The sequence below is a fragment of the Alosa pseudoharengus genome, unplaced genomic scaffold, assembly GCF_046254945.1.
Source record: "Alosa pseudoharengus isolate Yale_2024_CS ecotype anadromous, Long Island Sound unplaced genomic scaffold, YU_APseudo_1.1 YU_APseudo_1.1_scf_24, whole genome shotgun sequence".
NCBI classification, from domain to species: domain Eukaryota; kingdom Metazoa; phylum Chordata; class Actinopteri; order Clupeiformes; family Clupeidae; genus Alosa; species Alosa pseudoharengus.
In genome coordinates, this window is record NW_027468689.1 from 20,792,082 (window position 1) to 20,817,631 (window position 25,550).

At 44.8% G+C, this 25,550-nt stretch overlaps 1 protein-coding gene across 1 annotated transcript in view; it reads left to right on the forward strand.

The window, feature by feature from the left end:
- LOC143142500 (low-density lipoprotein receptor-related protein 1B-like) overlaps nt 1-18,619 on the forward strand; it is a 252,224-nt gene extending 233,605 nt beyond the window's left edge. Inside the window, exons 84-92 of the mRNA XM_076303422.1 lie at nt 4,882-5,043; nt 6,825-6,999; nt 7,989-8,093; nt 11,062-11,175; nt 12,956-13,032; nt 14,054-14,144; nt 14,452-14,602; nt 16,133-16,216; nt 17,430-18,619. Coding sequence (XP_076159537.1) covers nt 4,882-5,043; nt 6,825-6,999; nt 7,989-8,093; nt 11,062-11,175; nt 12,956-13,032; nt 14,054-14,144; nt 14,452-14,602; nt 16,133-16,216; nt 17,430-17,570 — 1,100 coding nt within the window. The 3' untranslated portion in view covers nt 17,571-18,619. The remainder of the gene's footprint in view (nt 1-4,881; nt 5,044-6,824; nt 7,000-7,988; nt 8,094-11,061; nt 11,176-12,955; nt 13,033-14,053; nt 14,145-14,451; nt 14,603-16,132; nt 16,217-17,429) is intronic.
- Nucleotides 18,620-25,550: the final 6,931 nt, after the last annotated feature.

The window sequence follows — 25,550 nt, forward strand, 5'->3', positions numbered from 1 at the left end:
AAGGGCTTTGCATTGTGGCACATTGGACAACAACAACAGCACATTGCATATAGCACTATCAAGGGCCTCACAATGAAGGGGGAACCGCACTAACCACCACCAATGTGTAGCACCCACCTTAGTGATGCATGGCAGCCATCATGTGCCAGAGCACTCACCTCACACCAGCATCAGGTGGAGTGAAAGAGCCCATTGCACTGGGGGCAGATTGAATGAGCCAGTTTGGGCTAGGAACCCCCTACACTTTGATCTTTTGTGAGCACAAAGAGTCAGGACCTCGGTTTAACGTCTCCTGCGAAGGACGGCATCTCCTACAGCGGTGTGTGTCCTCTCCTGTGGTCTGGTGTATTGGGATTGATTTTCGGCCACAGGGAAGATTCCTACCTACTAGCCACCCATCAACAGCACTTCCAGTAGCAACTCAGTTTTCCCAGAAGGTCTCCCATGCAGAATTAACCAAAGCCCACACCTGCTTAGCCCCAGTCATTCTTTTTCAAGTATATTTTTGGGGCTTTTTTGCCTTTATTGTTATAGGAAAGTGAAGAGACTGACAGGTAGCAAGTGGAAGAGAGAGATGGGGTGGGAACTTGGGCCACAGCGCCCGCTAGCCTCAGGAAGTCAGACAGAGACACAGTGAGGTGAAGCACATACTTATCCCGACGCAGTGAGCTGCCTGCTACAGCGGCGCTCGGGGAGCAGTGAAAGGTTAGGTACCTTTCGGTTACAAGTCCGAAGCCCTAACCAGTAGGCCACGGCTGCCCCTCAAATTCTTCATGTGCTTGGCAGAGCAACGCCTTCTCAATAGTGCTACGGAGGCGATGGTAAGGGTATCTGTGGGTCTGACTGCTGGGTGAGAGTGAGACTGGCATGAGAGAATAGGGTGTTAGGTGCTGTTTATAGTGAATGTGGATACATGCCGATATCATCAAGGGGTATTAGAGCTGATGGATTGTGTGTTTGTGCAAGGTGAGATTATCATCTGATTACATCTTAGTTGCTAAAGTATCTTGCTTAAACCATATTCTAAATCAATACAAACATTTGTATTGATGTGTCATCATTCAGTGTTTTCTGAATAGTTTCTGCACAGGTGTTTGCAGAATGTTTTAAGTATAGTGTCCACCAACACACAGCTTGGACAAAATGTCATCGCAGGTAGCCATAATTATATGATGGAAAGTAGCTGAAAGCTGTGTGCTGTGTTTTTATGCCGCTAGCACTGTGAGGTGATATATGCTGTGTTTCTCTTCACTTCAGTTGTTGTTTTTGGATGAGCCTACCAGGTGTCCATTTCTGCCTAGCAGGCCTTGGAGGTCATCCGCGCTGGCTGGTCTGCCTGTGTATCCGGCGTATAGCTGTGTGTGTGTGTGTGTGTGTGTGTTCTTGTGTGCCTGTATTTTAAGCAGGGTTTCTTTCGGGCCAGGGTGCAGACTGATGCAGTTAACACGTTCTGCGAGGCAGGAGAGTTGGGCTCTGAATGAGCGGGTGGGTGCAGGAGGCAGAGACACAGGGCAGCTGGTGCTAGTGCAGCTACATTCTCACCGTGCGCTCTCTCTCTCTGCGCTCGGTTTGGCCAGGAGAGTGTGTGTAGAAAGAAAGACTACCTTAGAAAGTGTTGAATTATGCATAATGCTCTGCTCGCCAAACCCACACACACACACACATACACACACACCGTTCTCTCCTCTCTCTCTCTCTCTCTTTCTCTTTCTTTCTTTCTCTTTCTCGCACACATAAACACACACACACACCTTCTTTCTCTCTCTCTTTCACACAAACACACACATTCGCAGACATATTCACACTTATGCACTCTTTCGATCTTTCTCTCTTACTTTCTGTCTCTCTCACGCTCTCTCTCTCACACATCACACACACACTCACTTTGCTCTCACACACACACACACACTCTCTCACACGACACACACATTCACACATAAACATTCTCTCTCTCTCACACACACACTTTGTATCCTTAGCCACCTGTGAGTAGATTTTATTTTATTCTTTCAGTGCGAGCCCCATCGATTCTCTCTAAAAATGTGCACAGCCATAAATATGCAAGTGAATCCTTTTTACTGTTTTGATATTTATTTTTCATTAGTCATCAGAACACATCTTAAGGGGGCCAAACAGCGTCATTCTCCTGCCTTTTCCTCCTTTATTTCTCCGCAATAGAAGCAGCAACCTGAAGCCGAAGCGCTCGGGTCCGACTGCTTTAGTCATTTAGAGTTAAATAATGGAGAGGCAACCTTTTGGGAGGACGGAGTTCTCTGGTTCGTTTACGTCTCGAAACAGAGGGATGTTTGGCGGAGGCTGGAAGTGAAATGAAAGAGATGGCCACCACGGATACCGTATTTGAGTTGGCCACTAAGCATGACCGAAAAAAAACATAACGAGCAGATGGAGCACCAGCAGTGTGACAGGACGTGGACTTCACGTTGCGCTGGTCTGCGATCGTCCAGAACGACGGCAGTGACAGATGTAAGGACGCTGCTTCGCTTAGCGGGCGTTCCACATGGAGGAAATGATATCATGAGCCACTGAAAATCAGCCGCACAACGTGCAGAATACAGACACAATCATTCGGTTTAATAGTTTTGTTTGTGTGTTTCTTTGTCTGTTTGTTTATTCCTGATATTTTGGTATTTGTTGATGTTATATGTTGCTGGCAACACAGTGTCAGAGATGAGAGAGCCATCATCTCCCACAGCCAGCCTATTGGAGTGCTTTCTCGGATACCTCCATGTATCCTCTGGAGTGGCGAGCTCAGAATGGTGTATTAGTGTAATAGGGCCGACCTCCAGACAGAGCAGCCCATATCCAACTCCTCTGAGGGAAGCACACAACCACGGGAATGAACGATTCAAAGAGCACAGGCTCTGAGCAGCCAGCAGACCATTGTGGAAAGATGGCTGAGAGGGAGGGGGGGGGAGAGAGTGTGAGAGTGTTTGAGAGAGAGAGAGAGAAAGAATGTATGTGTGCTTCTGTGTGTATGTTGTGTGTGTCTGTGTGTGTGTGTGTGTGTGTGTGGACTTCTCCCATAAGGGACCGGCTCTTTTTCAATTGGGTATGACCATCCATTTCCAGCTCCTGTTTGTGGGCAGGCAGGCATTCACACTAGCTGGGAGGCGGAGGGAGAATTTGTCAGACGGAGGGTTGCAGACAGACCTGGTGATAAAAGCTATCATGGTGGCGGGGCAGTGGCTGGCACACAGCCAAGTGACCGACCGGCATCTCAGCCCTGACTGGCAGAGATGATGTCTTCCTCCAAATGCTATGCCGGCACACACACACACACACACACGCACATTCACACATACACACACACACACATACACAGATACACACATTCACATCTTCTGTATCAGCATGCACACACATACTCACACTCATACGCTCACACAAACACACACACACACACACACACCCACACACAAACACACACACACACACACACGCACATCCCATGTGCATCCTGTCTGATTATGCACAGGGAGAATACTGGGTTGCGTTTAAGACTGAGTGCTTAATGGGCGTTTGATACTGAGGTGTGGATGCTGCAGTCTGGATGGGAGCCTATAAAGTTTCCACAGGGGCATGTTAATGGAGAGCTCTGATGAAAATGATTACACACTCTGGGATGATATTCAAGCAGGCCCTGGCTTCTCTGAACCCAGAATCAAGGCGAGGAATCAGCTTCCAGACTGCTGATAGATTGATTTTTTTGTGTGTGCGTGTGCGTGTGCACGTATGTGTGCGCGTGTGTGTGTGTGTGTGTGTTTCCATGACTCAGGAGACGTTTCCTGCAAGTGAGTGACTGAGTGAATCTGTGTGTGTGTGTGTGTGTGTGTGTGTGTGTGTGTGTGTGTGTGTGTGTGTGTGTGTGTGTGTGTGTGTGTGTGTGTGTGTGTGTTTGGTGCATGTGTACAATATTTCAATTTTCGATTTGGTTTAATGCCACAGAGTTGACGATGCCAAGCGAGGCAGTGCAAGATGAATTCTGATGCTAATGGAATTTCATTCTCCATTTATTTTCATTGTGCCCCAGTTGATGGACGTAGCAAACCTTTCCAAAGGACTACCCCATGCTGCTCTCGCGGCTGGAGGTAGATCAGAGGTAGCCGCTCTTGGTCTGAAAGCAACAAAGATTTTAACAAGGCATTCACTTTGTCAAACAAGATCAACGTCTCTTTAAGCAGAAGGTGGTCAAGTCAAGCGATTTTAATGGCCTTCCTTCCTACTGGGCCAGAAAGCACTCTTAGTCTAATCCCTTGTTTCTCCTCCTCTGTCTCCCCCTTGGCTCCTCACCTCTCCTCTCCTGTCCTTTCCTTACCCTCGTTTACTCTCCTCTCCTCTCTACCCCTCTCCTTTTTTCATCTTCTCTTCTCTCCCCTCCTCCTCTCCTCTCTCCCCCCTCTTCTCTTCTCCTCTAACCTCCCCTCTCTTCTCTCCCCCTCTCTCCCTCTCCCCTTCTCTTCCTACTCCTCCTTCTCCTCTCCTCTCCCTTCCCCTCTTCTCCTTTCCTCTCTTCTGTCCCCCTCTCCTTTTTGCATTTCTTCTCTCTCCTCCTCTCCTCCCCTCTATACATCTCCTATATTCTCCTCTCACTTCTTCTCTCCTCTACCCTGTTCTCCTCTCCCACTCTCATTTTCTCTCCTCTATTCTCCTCTTCCTCTCACCACTCCTTGTCCCCTCCTCCCTCTCCCCCTCTCTCTCTCTCTCTCTCTCTCTCTCTCTCTCTCCCCCTCTCCCTCTCCCCCCCCTCTCTCTATCTCTCCCTCTCTCCTCTCCCCCTCTCCCTCCCCCCCCCTCTCTCTCTCTCCCCCTCTCCCTCTCCCCCCCCCCTCTCTCTCTCTCTCCCTCTCTCCTCCTCTGCAGGGAGGCCGACGTGTCGCTGTGCGACCGGCTTCACGGGCCCGCAGTGCGAGAGGCCAGTGTGTGACGGCCACTGCCTGAACGGCGGCACCTGCGACGTGAGCCTCGGCAACCAGCCCACGTGCCGCTGCCTTGCCGAGTACACCGGGGACCGCTGCCGTTACCGTGAGTCCCGCTTTGACCGACCAATTGACCTGAGGGTCAGACTGACCGACTGTCTGCAATTTACTCTATTTGTGTTATTATTTTGGACTTTTAAGCCTTTAATTGCCTGTTTAAGTGAAGAGTGGACAGGAAATGAGTGAGAGAGAGAGCTGGGGAGTAGGTCCGGTGAAATGACCCCAGGCCAGATTCGAACCTGGACCCTCATACGGTGCCAGACGCTGACACCACCACTGCACTACGTGTCTGCCCGCTCCCAATTTCCTCTACTTAACGTCACCCTGTTTCCATTCCCCCCGCTGTCCACCTTCAACAACAGGCACAGGGCAGCCAGGAGGAGCCCACAGGCAGCCGCAATCACACCAGTAATTAGTGACTCTTACAACAGCCATGCAGACAGAAAGCAGGAGAAAGCAGGCAGGGCAACGTAATCAGCTTACGGCTGTAAGACGGACGTAACACTGGACATAAACGTGTTTCAAGTGCTCTATAGGGCTCACCCGGTTTCTATACGTTTCTGTCATTAGGAGAATGAAACAGCACTGTGCTGGGCCTGAGCTCTCGGCTCGGACAGCAGCTGTCTGACACGCTAGCGTAGCCACGCTGCAGGCGTGAGATATGACCTTACAGACGTGTGTCAGCCAGCGTCAGTGTGTTAGAAATGACCTTGCCTTGGCATACCATCACGTCCACACGTCCACATGTCCACATTTCCCATGCTTGTCATGTTGCACACTCTGAAGACTACCACTGATCTAAGGATGGAAGTGTCATTATATTCCATATCTATAATATTATTAGGGCTGTCAAAATAACTGATTAATTTCGATTAATTAATTTGAGAAAAAATAACTGATTAAAAAAATTAGTGCAGATTAATCGATTCCGTATGACCTTTGACCCCGAGCGGTTCTAGTCAGTAAAAATTAGACTGTAAAATGAAGGAGAGAAGAAAACGTGCTGCCTGGATCATTGATTGGAACATTTACTTTTAAAAAAAATTCCTGAAAATGTCTGCAGCAAGGAATTTGCATATCACCGGAGTTCATCAACTCTATAGGCCCACATCAATGCAAAGAAATAAGTGTTGACATTGAGGGAAGTGAAAAAAAGTTCCCGAAGCACATTTGAATTTATTTCCTCAGCATATTAGGTCATATCATAGATTATTATGGCAATTATTTGAACAGTGAAAATAATGAGTTTTTTAACTTTAATGTCACTAATGTTGATTATTCAATGATTAATTTGAATTTAAATATTTAAAATACTTTCACAGCAAAAATGATATATGCGATTAATTTAGATTAATTAATCACAGAGTATGTAATTAATTAGATTAATTTCTTTAATCGATTGACAGCCCTAAATATTATATATTATTTACCAATGGGTTGTAGGTGAGGAAACATTAAATCATTTCTGTTGTGTCGTTTAGGACTTCTGGGGAGCTGTAGTTTGTTTTAGTAATATATGTGTCCATTGTATGGTGTTGTATGGTAAAATATGTTTTGTGCTGCATTGCATACCAATTCTGTTTTGCTAATGATTTCTTTACCTTGCTTGTCTTTGACTCTTTTAGTCAAGTTCATTTTATACTTAAATGACAATAATGAAATGAAAATATAGTTTTACACTTTATGTGCAATACTACATTCTGGCAATAAACCTGGCCATATATCAGTAAATAACAAGGTTCTCTGAAAAGACTGAAAAGAAAAAGCATGCATTCTGTCTCAGACTCACTGACCGGTCAAACTCTGACCTGTGCTTTCTCTGGACAGATATCTGCCATCACTACTGCGTAAACGCCAAGGCCTGTACACTGTCCGGCACGGGCCATGTGGAGTGTGTGTGTCCCACGCAGTACGAGGGGCTCAGGTGTGAAGTGGACAGGTGTCTGTACTGCCACGGGGCGCCCTGTATTGTCGACCATGACTCAGGAGATGTTTCCTGCAAGTGAGTGTGTGTGTGAGTGTGTGTGTTTGTGTTTGTGTAGATGGAGGCCTCAGTTTGACTTGACTCAGCTTGACTTTGATGAGTCTTTGGAAGTTTATTGTGTGTGTGTGTGTGTGTGTGTCTTTGCATGAGTATTAAGACGGTGTGCTGACATGTATGGTGCATCATGAGCATTCCTTTGCACGTGTCCTTTTTTTAGCATCTATACTTTATAAACACCTGCCTGCTTAGACTGGATGTAAAAGACTGCTCATACAACCATGAGCAGAGCTGCATGCATTAAGAAATAAAGACTGCCACTGAATCATGTCATCAGTCATCAGTCCACACGCACACACATGCATGCCGTCATCTGGTCTCCTAGTCCGTACACCAGCACTCATGTCAGGACATAAGTCAGCCAGTCCCCACACACACACACACATACACACGCGCGTTGGAACATGAATCACAAGTACATTAAAGCACCGTCTTCCCTTTGTTGTACTGAGCAGGTTTCAGTAGCACAACCCCCTTAGCTCTGACCAATGCCCCGGTCTGGAGTCTGGCTCAGGTCTGGCTCGTTTCTGGCTCAGGTCTGGCTGGCGTCCAGGCCAGGGTCTCCTCCTGCCTCATCCAGCTGCCTCCACTTTGATGTTCCTCCAGGACTTTGTCATCTTGCCCCCCCCCCCCCCCCCCCCACACACACACGCACACACACTTTTTTTTTTAGCAAACAGATTTCAATTCACTCCCAATTCACTTTCACATTTTCTGCAGCAAATGCGGATACTCTTGGTCACAGCAATCAAAACAAATCTCTTAAAGCTCTCAAACACAGCAATCAAAACGAATCTCACAAAGCTCTCAAAATCCTAGTAGGATCTCAGTGATTAGGAATTCCTTCAGGAAATTGAAATTTTTAGAGCTCCCACGGTCACTTTTGTTGAAAACAACCACACCAAACCCTAATAAGGTCCTGGAGGGACTGACTCTGCTTTCCTTCCCAGCTGCACCAATGGCAGGATAGCGTCCAGCTGTCAATTGTGTGACGGCTACTGCTACAATGGGGGCACCTGCCACCTCGACCCTGAGACCAGCCTGCCGTTCTGCCAGTAAGTAACATCGTCATGGAGACAGCTCTTTCTCTCTCCCCTCTCTCTCTCTCTCTCTCTCTCACTTTCATCTTCATTCTGTATGTCTTTATTTGAAGTGCTTTACTAATCGCTCTGTGCAAATGTAAGACCATGTGTGGATCTTTTCCCATTTGTTGCTAAAGAAAAGGCAGAAATACATCCTCTCCTTTTGGCCTCCATCTCTATTCGTTTTCGAGAGGGTGAGGATGTCTCTGACATGGGAGCAGAGACAGCTTGATTGGCAAGAGGCTCGAGGGGAGAAACTTGCACAGCAGGGAGCCTCAGACCACCAAACACAGCTCTCAGTATCCCACAGGGAGAAGAAGCAGGAACAAAGGATAAGATGGGAGAGATACTATATCTGTATATATACCATATAAAGATTGAGGGGGAGGAGGGGTCATAAATGGGAAAGAAAAAAGCAACAGAGAGAAAGAGAAGAAAGACAGAAGAAGAGAGGTGGATTTAAATTGTCTGTGAACAAAAAAAGAAATATATAGGGTCAGACAAAAAGAAGAGATAGATGATGAAAAAGAAAAGTGAGTGAGAAAAGAAAGGAGAGGGGATGGGGGGAGATGGGGGAAGAGAGGAAATGGGAGGAGGAGACGAGAGGGGAGGGGAGGAGAGGAGAGGAAAGGAGTGGAAGGGAGAGGGGAGGAGAGGCCACATTTGTGATGATGGACAGGGGGAGGGGGAGATTCCTCATCAGAGACTTCAGAGCCACCTGGAGCTGCAGGATAAAGGGCTGGGGCAGGGCATTAGTATTCCACACCTGCAGCTGGGCTGTGGGCAGGCACTTGAAAGAGCATGACCAAGACTCCGGCGCCCTGCACAGCCAGCACCCTGTGCCTTCCCCAGAGATGCGCTCTCGAACGCACCCGGTCTCTGAGGACTGCTGCAGGAGAGCACACATAGCTCACAGACATTTAGGGCATTTAACACTCATACACACATGGAGGCACACATACACACACACACAGACACACAGATTTACACACACACACACACACACACACACATGCAGACACACAGATAGATTTACACACACACACACACAAACTACCATAACGGGGCTGGTACAAGCTCTTAATCAGCTTCAGCTCTCCCCTCTCCATAGTCTAACAGATCGTCTGCAGCAGGTGTGTGTTGAGGTTTGAAGTTGCTCAGTCTGTGCAGGTGTTTGAGGCTGTGCCCCAGTGTGATTCTCTGGGATTCTCAGAGGCACGTTTAACTCTCCCTACAGAGTTGCACAGGAAAGATGCTCACAACTCCCATGCCACTAAATGGTCATTCATTCATGCATTCATTCATTCATATATTCATATATTCAGTCAATATCATTTTGTAATTAATTTAATTAATTTAATAATTTGTAGTTTGTTTGATCATTCATTAATTAATTAATTCATTCATTCATTCATTTATTCACTGTCCATTCATTCATTCATTAATTAATTCATTCGTTCATTCATTCATTCATTTATCTGTTTTTTTTTTCATTCATTTATTATTCATTCACTCATCCATCCAGTTCTTTGCTAAGACAACTCAACTTTTTTCCAACTCCACCTCCCTAATCAGATGTGGCCGACTCGTCGAGATCCTCCCCAGTGTTAACGTAAGAGCCAGGAACCTTCCCTGCTGTTAGGGCCGCTAGCCAGCCAGCTGCCTTCTCTCACACACGCACCACAAAGGATGAGTCTTTTTGTCTTCCTCTAAATGCTTTTTAGACATCTACATTCATCTAGATAATTGGCTCTTTTACCTTTTCTATTCTTGTTCCTCGTGTGTTTGTCTGACCTTGGTCAGCCGCGTGGGCACGACAATAAATTACTGCGCGTTCACAACGGAAAAATCCATTTGTATGCAGATTGCTCTGTTGTCGGCAAGGTTGTGGGAGAGCTTAATTGTTTGGCCTGTAGTGTCGCCATACTGCAGTGAGATAAGTAGAGGAGGGTGTCTCAACTCAATCTCCGCAGTGTCTCGCCTTCGTCTCAGTGTGGTGTCTCCACTCCACATCTCAGCCAGGCATTGCGTCCATCTCGACGGAGGAATCCTGCCATGCGTCCATTGTCTCTCTCATGTCTCAATCTCAATCATGTCACATTCTCATCGCTTTACCTCCCCCATCAAAAGCTGGCGTCCCTCATCAAGCTCTCAGCAAACAAGCAAACAAACAAACAACAAAAACATGTTGAGTTGAGAGTTTACGATGCCTCGATCTCCCACAGACCTGAATACAATAGAAAGAATTCGTGGAGAGAAAAAAAACCTCCACCGTTTTCTTCTCTTTTTATCAGATCTTTCTTTTTTGTTTTGTTCTTTGGTTACTTTTTTCGAGTGCCTGTTTGGACAAGCCCAATGAGATCTTTCCCCTTGCTAATAGCGTGTGTTCTCTGAGGGGAGCGCGGAGCCAAGCCGACAGAGCTCAGTGTGGAGCCGCTGGCTTGGGTTCTGTCTCTGTCCGCTCAGGGTCCGTTTCACCTCTTCGCCGTCTGCTTAGCTGGCACCACTCAGCGTCTCCTGGTGGACTTCAGTGACCCCGAGAGTCCTTTCATAGAACAAGACAAAACAATACCGCAGCCAGACACTGCTGATTTTAAGGATAGGTGTGCCTGTGATTGTGTGTGTGTGTGTGTGTGTGTGTTCATGCTTGTGTTTGTGCGAGCAGCAGGGTGGTTGGACGAGTGGGTGTGTAGCTATCACATTGTGTGTGTGTGTGTGTGTGTGTGTGTGTGTGTGTGTGTGTGTGTGCGTGTGCGTGTGTGCATGCATGCGTGTGTGTGTGTGTGAGCTAGACTACATCTTGACTGAAAGCAAACTGCTAGAGTATGTTGTGCTGTCATTTCTCTTTCATTTCCTGTTTCTTTCTTTCTTGTTCCTCTGTTGCTGTTGTCTTTTGTATTGTGCTCATGTCTGTGGCGTCTCACTGCCATCTCTGCTGCAGCTGCACGGGTGCGTTCAAAAACCAGCGCTGTGACGAGCGGGCCAACCCGTGCGATTACTACTGTCAGAATGAGGGGATTTGCACGTTAACTGCCTTTAACAAACCCAGCTGCAAGTAGGTCACTGTCTTGCCCGTTTCCTATTTCTCTCTCTCTCTCTCTCTCTCTCTCTCTCTCTCTCTCTCTCTCTCTCTCTCTCTCTCCCTGTGTCTCCTCCTGTTGGACACTTTTTCTCTCCCTTCTCTTACTCTCTTTCTCTTTCTATCTCATTTCCCAGATCTTTTCTCCTCCCTCATTCTCTTGTAAAGTCCAGTGAATCCCCTGTACCGTAAAAAAGGCTCTCTGCCTGCTTTCCATATCCAACTGGAAACATCCAATCAGCATGGGTCTTGTTCACTTGCCCCGCCTCCCCCACCTTTCAGCCCCTCCCACTCATGCTATGTCCTATCACTCATCCACTCACACAGGTTACCTGCCTGACATATATACCTGAATCTCGGGTCACCTGCCCGGCCAACACACAACTTGTATCTTAGGTCACCTGCCGACACACACCAGTTCCTCTCTTGTTAATTTGTGTTTGTGATTTGTGTAGTGTTTACATTTGCATTTCCTTGTGTGTACATATCTGTGCGTGTGCATGTGTGTTTGTTGACTAAATGTGTCTGTCTGGCTAATTGTGTTTTTGTATAGCTAGGTGTGTGTGTGTGTGTGTGTGTGTGTGTGTGTGTGTGTGTGTGTGTGTGTGTGTGTGTGTGTGTGTGTGTGTGTGTGCGTGTGTCTGTCTGCAAATAACCACCATGCAAATTCCTTGTCCCTTGCACACACATTGCTTGCAGTGTCAGTTAGCTGCTAACCAGCATGGTTAGCTCATACCTGATATTTCTTAGCCACGGGAGTATGGCACACTACAGTATCACACTATTCACATCCTCTCCTTTGGTACTGCTGTTCTTGAAACTTCCTGCAAGGGCCTGTTCTGCATTTACCCCTTTAGCATTTAGCAGTTAGCATTTAGCCCATCACTCCAGACTCCTGTCTGATTAGTCATCTTAAGCACAGTCAGTCAGAAGCATGTCATTCAGTGGTAGTGAGGGTGGGCTGGATGCGTTTAGGTGTGGACCATCTGCAGCAACATGCCGGCCTGCTCAAGGCAGAGTTGGCTAAAGGCCGTTTTGTTTGACCACAACGAATCCCTGTTCACACAACTCCCCCACTGCTCCCTCCATCCCTCTCCCCATGTCCAGGATGTTTTGTGGCCACCAGCCAGCTCTGCCACAGCCTTGCAAGGTGCATTTGAGATCAGAGAGCAGGACACTGGCCTCACATTCACTCCGGAAGGAATGGACCATGCTGTCCATCCTTGGGTCACTGTGTGAAGAAACTAACCATTCTCACATAATCACATCTCATTTTCCACACACATTAGCATTCAATGCGCACAACAAACCCACCAGACATGCATTGTGATGTGGCTGCACTGTGCCCACCCTGACTAAATGAGTTAATAAAGGGTCATCAGTGTCCGAGTTGTGTGGGTTTCCTCCAAGGCCAAACTAGATGCTGACGTTATGAATGAGGCTTGTACTTCTGTTGAATGTGCTATCAGAATGTTTAGTCGGATGTTTCACGTGCATGTTCCAGTATCAGTTCCAGTACTTTTTCAGTACCATGTTTCAGTACATTCTTTTTGAAAGCTTTAGTAAATATGGGACAGGCATGTGATTGTTCATGAGGTTGCTGTATTGCATGATCTTTTTTGGATGCTACAGCCGAGTTGATCGGAGGGCTGAAACTGAGGCTGACGCTCATGTTGTTGCTGTGTTGGGTTGCTGTCCCGGTGGGTCACACAGGTAAAACTGTATCTTTATACTCCTGTGTCTGATTGGTTAACAGGTGTTCAGCCAACTGGTCAGGAACACAGTGTGAGAAACCCGCCCCCAAGAGCAGCCGCTCGGACAACATTAGTGGGAGTAAGTATGGAAAGGACACAGAGCAGAGCATACACACACACACACACATACACACACACACTCATTCTGACACACAAACACACACAGACACTCTCTCTCACACACACACACACACGGCCCAATACTTGGCTCCTAGAGGCACTGATGCTGTGAAGACTCAGAGTGTTGTCCCTGACTTGACTTCTCATCACCGTCTGAGCTAAAATGTCCTCCTCTCTCGGCCGAAGGCTGTCGCTTGCAGGCAGGTTGGAGACCTTCTCTCGATCGCCTAGCAGACATTTGCACTTATGTGATTTAGTCCCATGCCAGCACTACTGACATTTTGCTGTGGATTTGGGCACTTCACTGTGTGGGAGACCTTTTTCTTCTGTCTTTCTCTCTCTCTCTCTCTCTCTCTCTCTCTCTCTCTCTCTCTCGCTCTTTCTCTCTCCCTTTTTCTTCGTTCTATCATACTGAAGAATGGCCTTTCTAGCCTTACTGAGGAGACTTCATGGCATCATCAAAAAGGCAAATGGCGAGCCGCTGATGGTTGTTTCTAATGTCCCCTCTTTCTTCCCCCCACACGCGCCCGAGGACTCCGAGCTCCAGCGCTGATGGAGAAATGTCATGCTCTCTGACTCATGAGCTCCCCTCTCAAAGTACATTCAACGCAGTGAGAAAAAAAAAAGTAAAGCAATTGAAAAAGAAAAGATGAAAAGTAGAAAAGTCCACGGGAGTCTGAGAGGGGAGGTTAATTATACCTTGGCTTGGCTGTACTTTAGTTTGCCGTTAACTCCTGCTTTGTTTTCCTTTATTACTATTATCTGAGCAGGGGGGAAACAGCACAAGCTGATGTTAAGGAAATCTGGGAAATTGGAAATCAGACAGAATGTGAGCCTGTCAACAATGACTCTTAAAGGTCCTCTTTCTTTGTGTGTGTGTATGTGTGTGTATGTGTGTGTGTGTGTGTGTGTGTGTGTGTGTGTGTGTGTGTGTGTGTGTGTGTGTGTGTGTGTGTGTGTGTGTGTGTAACACCCCACAGGAAGCATAGCCATCATCGTGCCCTTGGTTCTCCTGGTGATTATCGTCATGACGGTGGTGGTGGGGGTGCTCATTTGCAAGAGAAGGCAGAGGTATGGCAAAAACACCGAGTTTTTTTCACAACACTCATGAAGGTGATAATGGGTGACTCAGGTGTCTTGCTGATGCACATCTGTGTTTGTAGACATTGTGTTCTAGATTGTTTTCCTGAAGATTAGAAACAGACTAGAGTCTGATGGATATTCATGTTCCAGGGCTTTGCTCACCCTATTCTTTCCATGTTACATTTGTATCAGTCTAGTATAGTATCAAGTTCAAAGTTTTCTTACTGTACCAAAGCTCTCCATAACCTGGCTGCCGTCTACCTCAGTGACCTCTTGACCCCCCACACACACACAGGGGTAAACGCGTGCAGAGGCAGCCCATGGCCAACGGGGGTCTGAATGTGGAGATCGGCAACCCGTCCTACAACATGTACGAGGTGGGCCACGACAATCATGCCGACGCGGGGAACCTGCTGCACCCCAACTTCACTCTGGACCCACACAAGGTTTGACCCTGCTGCTGACCCCAGCCGGAACAAAAACACACAGGCCCGTACAGGGCTGAGGGAGCCAGGCTGTAGCCATTGGTGTAGTTAGGGATGGAATATAGCCCAGCAGAAAAATCCCGAATTAAAACAACCTGGGGTATATTTATGGATGATATCGATTAGCAACATTTTGTTGCTAATGCAAACAACAGTCTAGTTCAAACCTCCTCCCAATTAACATCATTGTGCTCCCAAATGAAAGTTTGAACTTGTTATCGTCCAGAAATAGACCCCAGGTTGTGTTAACTCTGGATCTTTCTTTTAAGACACTCTTAGCCATCTTCTCTGGAGCACATGCACATCTGTGAGTGTTTTGACAATACTCTTACAGTAAGCTATGATGGTTTCGAGAAATGCTCCACAAATTGTAAGACATTCGGCTTACGATGGTGTCGAAAACCTTGGCCCAGATCAGGTCCACATTCACCTTTGATCAGGGGTGTAGTTCCAATCGATAGATAGATGGACAGACAGACAGGCACTTTATCCATTAAGTCTGTTAAAAGGTTGCGCTATTTATCTCTGCTGTCTGTTCGATAGAGTTTGTCATTTTGTTTGCTCATACTCTCCCATGGGCCTATTCAGCTTTCATCAGCGGTTTGTTTTTGTAGCTCCCAGCACCCTAGCTGAAGGTCATTATTTACCACAGTCTGACACACTAGCACAGGGGAATTTTATTTTCCTTTTGCCTCACACTGACAAATGAACTAATGAATTAAATGTAACTCATTTACAGTATACAGTAAATCTAAATACCGGTAACTTACTTTCAGGGCTCTGATTTTTATGACACACAATGTGTAATTAATTGTGTGTTAATACCTGAATGAACTAATGCTAATTTAATGAACTATACAACATTAACATTTAATAAGTTATCATAGCAACACCACGCTACAAACAAGCACTGGTGGGTCAACGCACAGATGCGGAAGTTCCATTAAACTTCTGAAAATCATGGACAATAAACGATCATTTACAGTCAATCTCTGGCATGTTTCTCTAGATGTTAAATGAAATGCTACAAATGACTCAACTGATTTCTGCAACACTGCATTTGTGACATGTGTCAGTAAATGAGCAAATATTGGTATTACTGCCTCTACGTATGGCTATCACCCTGTGAAGTCAAATTAGTGCCCACAGGATGCAGTAAATGTAACTAACTTATTTCCAGTACATTGTAAATGAAGCTAAGTTGCGTACCGTATGCTAAACCTTCCGTCATCATCTGTTAGCATCCTTACGAATGTGTTTCTTGTGGTGCCACTGCACTGCCCACACACAGCTCTTGCACCTGCTGTTAACAGACTACTAATGCCTAAACTTTCACACTTAGAGCTTAGCTTTGCTTTGCCTTGCCTTGCCTGGGGCCAAACTAACAAGGTGTGTGTGTGCATGTGTGCATCTGTGTGTGTGTGTGTGTGTGTGTGGTGTGTGTGTGCATCTGTGTGTGTGTGTGTGTGTGTGTGTGTGTGTGTGTGTCAGGGCTGGTGTGTGCGCTCCAGTGAACCTCCTCGCTGTGTCCCCGTCCATCCGGTCCCTGTCCCAAAGGAGATGATTCCAGGACAGGTGAAACACCTTTGATCTGATTCTCACCTACTCCTCTGAGACTCACACTGTGTTTGTGACTTTGTGTCTGTGTGTGTTTGCATCTGTGTGTGTGTGTGTGTGTGTATGTTTGTGTTTTAATGTGTGTGTGTGTGTGTGTGTGTGTGTGTGTGTGTGTGTGTGTATGTTTGTGTCTTAATGTGTGTGTGTATGTTTGTGTCTTAATGTGTGTGTGTGTGTGTGTGTGTGTGTGTGTGTGTGTATCTGTAGCCTTAAGCTTCCCTCCAGCATCATCTTTCCGGTGTTTACATCACATACTGGCATGTTACTCAGTACCATTGTAGCTTCTGTTCTCTGCATGCTTCAGTCATTTATCACCATACACGCCCCAGTGTAGAACGCTAACAGAGAGCCATTTAATTACTAAGGGGGAAATAGCAAATACATATTGCTATGACAGACACAGCAATCCTCCAAATAGCAATCCCATCCCAATCCAATCCCTATGTGTGTGTCTACTGAAATCTCTGTTCCTTATTGCATGAAATAACCTGGATGTCCCGAGAGGCTTATTTATATGCCAGTAATGGTGTGTTCTTCTGTTGTTCAAACAACAGAGTAATTTGATGTCTTTGTAAATTGGTCTCAGTGAGGATTGTTTACAGATTGTATCAGAGGTTTTGATATACAGTATGGGTCTGAATAGTATTTTCATGTGCATGTTTGCTTATGTTGTGTTTATGTGTGTGTGTGTGTGTGTGTGTGTGTGTGTGTGTGTGTGTGTGTGTGTGTGTGTGTGTGTGTGTGTTTGTGAGTGTGTGTGTGTGTGTGTGTGTGTGTGTGTGTGTGTGTGTGTGTGTGTGTGTGTGTGTGTGTGTGTGTGTGTGTGTGCGCGCGTGCGCGCGTGCATGTGTGTGTGGTTGGGGATGTATTTGTGCTACGTAGGTAGTGTTGGTGGTTAAGACTCGTGTTGTCTTAATTAAGTGTTTGTACGCTGTGACTTCTACCTTTGCGGGGGAAGCAGGTAGCATCTGCTCCTGTTCTGCCCTACTAGTCACCGTCTACCTCAGTCACCTGGCAACGCGTCTCTGTCCTTGTCACAATTCGCTCTCGTTATGCCTGTTGATTTCACAAGACCTCAGAAAGGTCACACGTTGCGTTCACAATTTTATATTTTCATATCTCACCCGTTGGCCCTTAAGTCATTATCTTTTTTTTTTATTGCTGTTCGTAGGCACTAAATTACGCCAACCCGGTCTATGCCAAGATGTACGTTGACGGACAGCATTGTCGAAAGCCGGTGATAACCATGGACGAGAGGAGAGAGCTGCTCCCAAAGAGGCTCGAGGTGGCCATTCGTGAGACGGCAGCGTAGCACCCTTTTTACCACCACTGCTTTTCTATGCCTATACAGATGTACAGAAGAGAAAAGAAGACAAAAAAAAAATGAACGACGACAAAGAAACACTTTTGTATGTTTCATCCGTTTCCTCCACCACAACCTCACCGGTCCAACAGTTGTAAGAATCATGGATATCTGTTGCTTTATTTGCATATCATACAAAGTATATGCCAGTGCACTATACAAACCACAACCACAATAAGATATTATGCTGCTGTTATACCAATTATTATATTGTTGTATTTACTTTGAGTTAACAAAGATTAAGAGGATTTATTCAGTATTCATCGTTATTTCTGTAGGAGTTGTTTAATGAATTCATATGTGCACAGTTGCCTTTGGTAACTAATTTACCAACACACATTGATTATATGCCCAAGTTGCCTATCCCATATATCAGATTATCACATAAGAACCAACCTCTTTTCACATGAATTCAATTTCACAGTCTAATTAGTTTCTGTTTGCTGAATTTGTTTTGTTTGTTTTGTTTTGTCGTATACATATGTGTGCGTCTGTCTGTTGAAGCCTACGTTTATTTATTGTAATTTTGTGTTAGGATTTTGATTACTGATAGATTTAACATTCTTCATTCGTTCAGAAGGCCATATGCAAGTTCCTTTCACCCATCACCTTTGCTTGATACTTGTAGACACAAGTTGTTTTTTTTCAGTTAGCCACAGCCATGTTAACCTGTCACTAAGCTGTCACCAAATGGTTTAGAGCTGTGTGTTGTCACAATCAAAAGGTAATTCTGAATATGGTCAATTTCATTTTGATGAGGTCACAGACTGTTTGTAAGGGACTGAATGAAGATGGACACGAGGAACAAAATGGGCTCATACATTCTTATTTTAGAGACAATGAAGAACCAAAACCATTGCGCCATCTTTAACAGAAAAAAAATATCTACACGCACATAGATTTACAAAGTTTTATAATTTTGTATTTGATTTATATGTCGAGTTGGCTTGTACTTTAAGGAAGTGTATTAAATGTATTACTTTTATACGAAATGTACAGTACATCAGTATAAAATAAAAAGGGTTTTATTGCCATTTGAGATGAACTTAGGCTATGTTCTCCATTTTTGTCAGAATGATCTCTCTTTTATCATTGTACTCCATGATAAATGCACAGATATGAAGGATGAATATGTACAGTATGGCTCTACCAGCACATGTGGAATCTGTACTACTAGTGCCTCTCACCATGGCAACAGAACAGTACAGATGAAAAAGAGCTCCAAGTCAAGTTTCTGGTACCAAGTTCAACCCAGCGTACTGAAGTGAAGTAGAATTTGTTCTTGATTAAATGCAGGGACACAATATCAGACAGGGTTGGTTTCTCATATGGGCAGTATGGGCAGCCACCCAGGCATCTTGCGGAGGGCGGCACGAGGGCTGAGGGGAGTGGTTGCCCAGGGCATCATACAAGCTAAGACCGCCACTGATATCAGAGGCAGTTTCATTTGTCAGAAAACTCATGCTCTGCCATTGTCATTTTCTTTTCTTTTTTACCAAGGAGAGTATGTAACCCAAATGCTTCAGGATGACTGGATTTTCTATGCATCTCTCTACTTGGGCCTGCCCATAGTCCATGCGTGATGACATTGAGGTGATACCTAACTGTGAGGGGACAGTGAGGTTGTGTGTGTGTGTGTGTGTGGGGGGGGGGGGGTTGTAGGTGTTGGTGTGATATTGCAGGTGCTGAGATTTCTAACTGGATTTAATAGGATTACCTGCACTGGCAGCAATCAGGAAACAAACAAAGTCACCTCTGCCACCTGCACACTGCCCGCCAACGTCCGAATCACCAGGCTTAGAGTGAACGCAGCCGGAGACGAACAGGAAGTGACATGGGGCTTCGACTGGCCTGATCCTGTCAACTGTCTGCTGGAGGCCAGTGAATAACTGGCACATACACACACACATGCACACACATGTACACAGACACACATATACACACACACAAACATAGGTATGGAAATAAACTTAATAAAGACACACTCAGCTGATACCCTTCACGCTCCGCACATATTAAAATGTTATCAGTGATAGCATCTGTCTTCACCCTCTTCCGATTCATAGCCTTGTCTTGCACATGAAGAGAGTGCATGGTGAATGTATAGTTACTGTGTGCATAACACAGCACCAGTGAGTTGTTTAAAACGTAATATGTACTGTATGAAGCTCTAAAAATCACCTGCTGCTGTCTGGGGTTGAGAAGTCAAGATGACAGCAGGGGGCGCTATAGGCGAGTAAACTTCTGGGGTTGTTTTTCAACAGAGGAGCTTTACTTTAGTGCTGTAAACATCACACACACACACATGCCCATTTTCCACACGTACTTGTGGCCATGGCAAGCCAAGATGTGCCAAACTGTTTCACTTATTACAGTGATTACAACTTAAACTGTGCGCACACACACACACACACACACACACACACAGTAAGGATAGCTAGAATTCCGACAGACTATGTTAACAGTTACCCAGTAGGAATGTGTCCAGTGTATGTGTCTGTGTATTTTGTATGAGTGAGTTGGTGTGTCTTTGTATTTGTGTATAGTTCTGTGTGAGAAAATTCCTTTTCATAGATTTTATTTTCACAAACTCTGAAAATTGTTGTTTAGTAATGTTAGAAATGATTAAAAAGAACCGCTCATGTGATTTTTTTTACTAATTCAGAAGCACCTGTTTACTTATTACCAGATATTTTATTTGTAGTCATGCCTTATTTCTTCACAATCTTACTTTCCACAGAAGTTACATTATTCACACTAATTAAACAAACTTAATGTGATCTCCAAGCAGCAGAGAGAAAGGAACATCTGTTTGGAAAAAAAAGAAAACTGAAGAAAAATAATTCTGCTTCTAAATGGCTGGATGCTTCATTTGAAATAACTGCACATTTTAAACCTTTACTGCTACTCTATACACGCATTGTGCTTTAATCAAACACAAACAGCTCAGACTGGAACAGCTGTTTAAATATGAAAGAAGAGTTTTTCTTTCTTTCCTTTTTAAAACCAGTCAATATTCACATGGCCATGTATCGGTGTGTTTCTCTTGAATTGGTGGAATAACAACTCCTATCCTTCTAGTTGTGTAGGTGGTGTTTTCAAACTCTACATGCTACCGTATTCTTTATGGTGTGGCTTTTTCTCGGTGGCCCTGCAGTAGTGATCTTCATCCTCCACGCCTCTTTTGTCTGAATGTTTAGTGAAGTCCTAGAGTTTGTTTTCTCGCTGTGCAGGATAATGGCCCTGCCGCTGGCTGTAATGAACTCTCAGGGAAACCGTGTCCAATACACTTAGATCGTATTGCAGTCTATAAAAAGCACACAAAAGGGAAAATATGTTGGGCGGATTTTTCTTTTCTTCTCTTTCAGTTGCTAATGCAAAATGTTTTTCCCTCTGTGTCTTCTTCCACAAACAGCAAATGTGAGTTCCAATGACTTGAGCAGCTAAAGCCTGACCCAATATAGCTCCATTCACTAATAAATAATGTCAAGTAGCAACTAAATCACCAAAAGCTTTTCATGTCCATTTATTTGAGTGGGGATTGTGTTTGTGTTTGTGCTGGCTATTTCCGTAAATTGTACCTTACATGCAACTGAAAGGGCTGCTCTAACTGCATACTCACACAAAGGAGCGGTGCTACTGTAGTTCAAAGGCTACCTGCAGGAAATGACCAGCCATCACTTCAGTATAATTACAAAGACACAAAGTGCGCCTTTAAAACTGTTAGCCATTTTTCTCACTCCATTGGAAGCTATTCATCAGCTGAACAGGAGAGTCACAATTTTGTGAGTCACAACTTTTTGAAAGAAGTTAAACATGCTCATTTGGAGATTAGAGACAGTGTCTGAGAAACATACCTCTAAGGTTGTTTTTGAAGGACATAAAAAAAATCATCCAGGTAGACGCTTGACCAAACATGAAGTTAGAGTGGCCGCTGAACAAGGGCCTTCAACAACATGTCAAACTCCACTCTCCTCGTTTTGATGCTGATTGGTCTGTCACTTGCTCCCCCTCACCCCAGTGGGTCAGTGGAGGAATGTGAGATCAGATGACCCCTGCGGTGTGAATGTCACAGGCTATGTATATTTATTTACTCTCTGTGCTTTGTGTTTCCCCATCGCTGACTAACGCCATGTCACTAGCACCTAGTCCTCTTCAGATTAGTCTTTGTTTTGGGATGTTTGTTGTGCGTTCATGTATTTGTTGTTTGAATGGTTTGCGTGTGTGTGTGTATGTGTAGAGGGTGGGGGTTGAAAGGATCTGTGTTGTTTGTCTTTCTGTGTGTGTGTGTGTGTTTGTGTGTGTGTGTGCACATCTGTGTGTCTTTGTGTGTGTGTGTGTGTGTGTATGTTTGTCTGTGTCTGTGTATTTGAGTGTCTCGCTGTGTGTGTGTGTTTGTGTGTGTGTGTGTGTGTGTGTGTGTGTGTGTGTGTGCACCAGCGTGAGAAAGAGAGCATATCAAAGCTCTTCCCTTCCCCCTGTGGATGACAGAAACCTGTGTGTTTGATCACACACACACACACACACACACACACACACACACACACACACACACACACACAGGTACCTTTTTCACTGTGTCCCGTTTCTCTCCTGTTCCTCTTTGCTGTCAGTCTGAGTTCCCTGCACTCGTTGAGAGAGTCATTTCAGCCCTTATCTTCACACACACCTGTATGCAGTGCTGGGTGTTTCACCTTCACATCATCCTCCTCTCGACCACTTTATACTGGTGCCTCCAGAAACGGCCTACCGGTCAACACACCTATCTAAAAACTTGAGGCTACACTGGTCAGCCACAATGGAGACCAACACAGTCCTGTGCAAGCCCCAGCTCTTATCACAGTGGGCCACCATGGGACAAATCAAAAAGCCTTTATGAAATATGGCACCTGTTTGTGGTGAAAGACGTCGTATAGAATCACTCCTCATAGAGGGACTCTGAAGCTGGGCAAGTCTGTCCAGAGCATGTGTGGTATGCGGCCACTGTGATAAAGAAACCATGCGTGCGGACAAAACAAAGCACGCCGGACTGTGGTGAGTGATGGCCGTGGTCTTTGTAGTCGGACGGGTGGTCCGTGGCTTCTTGAATTAGGGTCACTGAGAGGTTTAAGACAGGCGACCTCTTGTCAGTTCTTGGAGACGCGGAAATTTGTCTGGACGCGTTCCATGTTTCTCGTGTCCTTGTGGTGAATTTTCATCGACTTTGCACATGAACCTTCAGTCGAAAGCTTCTGAGGGAGAATAAAATACATAGAGAGAGAGAGAAAGAGAGAGAGAAATGCAAGTGAAATTAAATGTGCTTTATTTGCTAGTGTTAATAATAAATCCATAGTGCTTTGGGGCATGGTGAACTCTAGTAAAGAAAAAGTGTTGTGTCTTCAGTTGGAGGCTCTATTATTCACTCTTTTCTTACCTGCCCCTTCACCTTCTCAGGGTTGCCAACTTTGGGTGTTTGGCTGGAGTGAGATTTTGTGAAGTCATAGTGCGTGTGCGTTAAATTTTTCCCTTAACCTAATTTTAAAATGTCTGTCCCCAGACTTTTTTGCTATGTACAGTATAATCCATGATTTAAGTTTCTTCAAAATGTACAATTAAATTATTGATTGCACTTGAAAACAAGACCAGTGTTTTAACCCTGTGGCATGGAAGGATTATGAGCCACTGGGCCCCTGGGCACAGACATGAAAAGGGCCCCCCTGCCCACCTGAAAAAGGTAGTAGCTCAGTAGAAAAAAATGAAAAATAACCCCTTAAATGATGACTTCTGGTGAGTTTTGTGAAAAGAAATGGACAGATTGAGACTTGTGAATGTGTGTATGAGTGTACTTATGTATCAGGGATGGAAATAGCCTAAAATATTTTTTTTCCACCTACCATTGTGGCTGGTGGATTCCAAAGTCTACCAGCCACTAGAGATACAGTATGAACATTTGATGAAAAATCATGACCAAAATTATCACGGTTATTGGTATTGCAATATGATTAAAATGTGGTGACTTTTCTTCTAAACCTACCATCAATGTTGGACAGAACTCATAATTGGCCTGCCCTTCATGCCCAGTAGCAACAAATCTAAAGGTCAACAGAACAGCTATAGTGTCATAAAGGTGGTGTGGCTCCTTTAAGACCCAATCCACTGGTGTGAGTTCTGGAGCCATCCAACTTTATCTAACTCTATACTATCCTACATCATCTGATTTTAATATTATGTCTAGGCTACAGTAGGCTATATTTAACATTTAACATTTATTTTCTATTTGGCCTGTTATGAAATTATGCATTGACCAATATAAGCACACTTTTTAAGACACTTAAATACATGCATGCTTAGCATTTTGTGAAAACAAATCATTATGGCTACATCGACAAACTCTTAGCCATGAGCTATATATCCTCTGATTTTAATATTTACACATATGTAGGTATTTAAGCACAGCTCAGTTTTAAGACACTTAAAGCCCAAAATTGGAGACCATATAGAAACGGAACTGGAACGGCTTATTGTACAGGGGATTGCATTACACCTTTGTGTTCGGTAAGGTCTGCTGTTTATTCTGGTTTACGTGTTGTCATGTGTGGAACGAAAAGTTTGTGAGATATTCCTCCTATAGGAATTGAAATGAGCGCAGAGCTATAGTAGACTAATATGATAATTTCTTGAAAGTTAATTTATTTTTCTCGCGAACCGTTTATCGCAGCTATAGCACCTTATAAAAGATGAGAAAAAGTTATTTCATGTGATGTCTGTGAGGCTACTTCGCCAGTAGTTCCTAGAGAAGAATGGGCGGCCACACTTTATGTCGGTCTGCCTCATGTCTAAGGGCCCGTCCACACGGAGACGCTTTTTAGGTTAAACGCAGAGGTTTTGCTTCGTCTTGGCCGAGCGTCCAAACGAATCCTGTAAACGCACTGCCCGAAACCGCACCTTTCTGAAACCTGGTCCCAGAGTGGAGAAATCTGAAACCGTAGCCCGTTTGAATTCGTTTAGACAGTGAAACCGCACATCCTGCTTGCGATGATGTCATTGCCACACCTCAGCTGCCCTGGACTTGCACTTGTAGTATTGCCTAACAATACTAGTTTTCATACATGACATTACCTACGATTACACTCCGTAAGATAAATATCACAAATGGTGCTGCGCAGCGCCGATAGCTTACGACTTGGTGGACTGAACACTGTTTTCCCCGGGTTTTTTTTTATGCATTCTAGCTACTGTCAGTGACGCGAGAGAACTTAAGTTATTAGGAAAGTGCGATGTAAGTTTAGGCTACATAATTTGTGCGTAGTGCCAGTGTCATTCATTTATTTTACATTTCTTACAACATATATACATGCATTCACAGTCGAGTGAAATCAGCATACAAAGACGCTTAGAACTCACGTTAAGCCGATGGTAGCACACTGAATGCGAATGCGCGATTTGATGCAGGCAAAAGTATTGACTGTTACTAACGAAGGTTTTATAGCAATAGTATACATGTGGCGACAGAATAGCCTAGAACTTGGGTAACCCTTGCGTTTAGTAGCCTAATTGCAGTGATGGCCAAAACTAATGTGAATCACGGACTATCCTACAACCAAAGAAAGTAAAGGTGATTAGTAGGCCTACCTGCATTAGCCAAATAAAGGACGGGAATGCACCCTTCACAAACCGTAAAATAAAGTTTATTAGTTTTACAGTTGACTACAGTTGACAGTTCACCATCAGTCCACACAAACAATTCTGGTTACCTTGCACTAGCCATTTGGTCGTAGCCTATTCTGTCTGTTTGTAAAGCGCAAATTTTGGTCAATTTCTGTAAAGAAACAATGCCACCTATAGGCCTGGGGTATGAAGTAACGTGTTGAGTCGTGTTGAGATGGATCCGTTTGGACGCAAATATTCTTGATGCGGTTTCAGGGAAGACGGAGGAAAAAAAGATCGGTT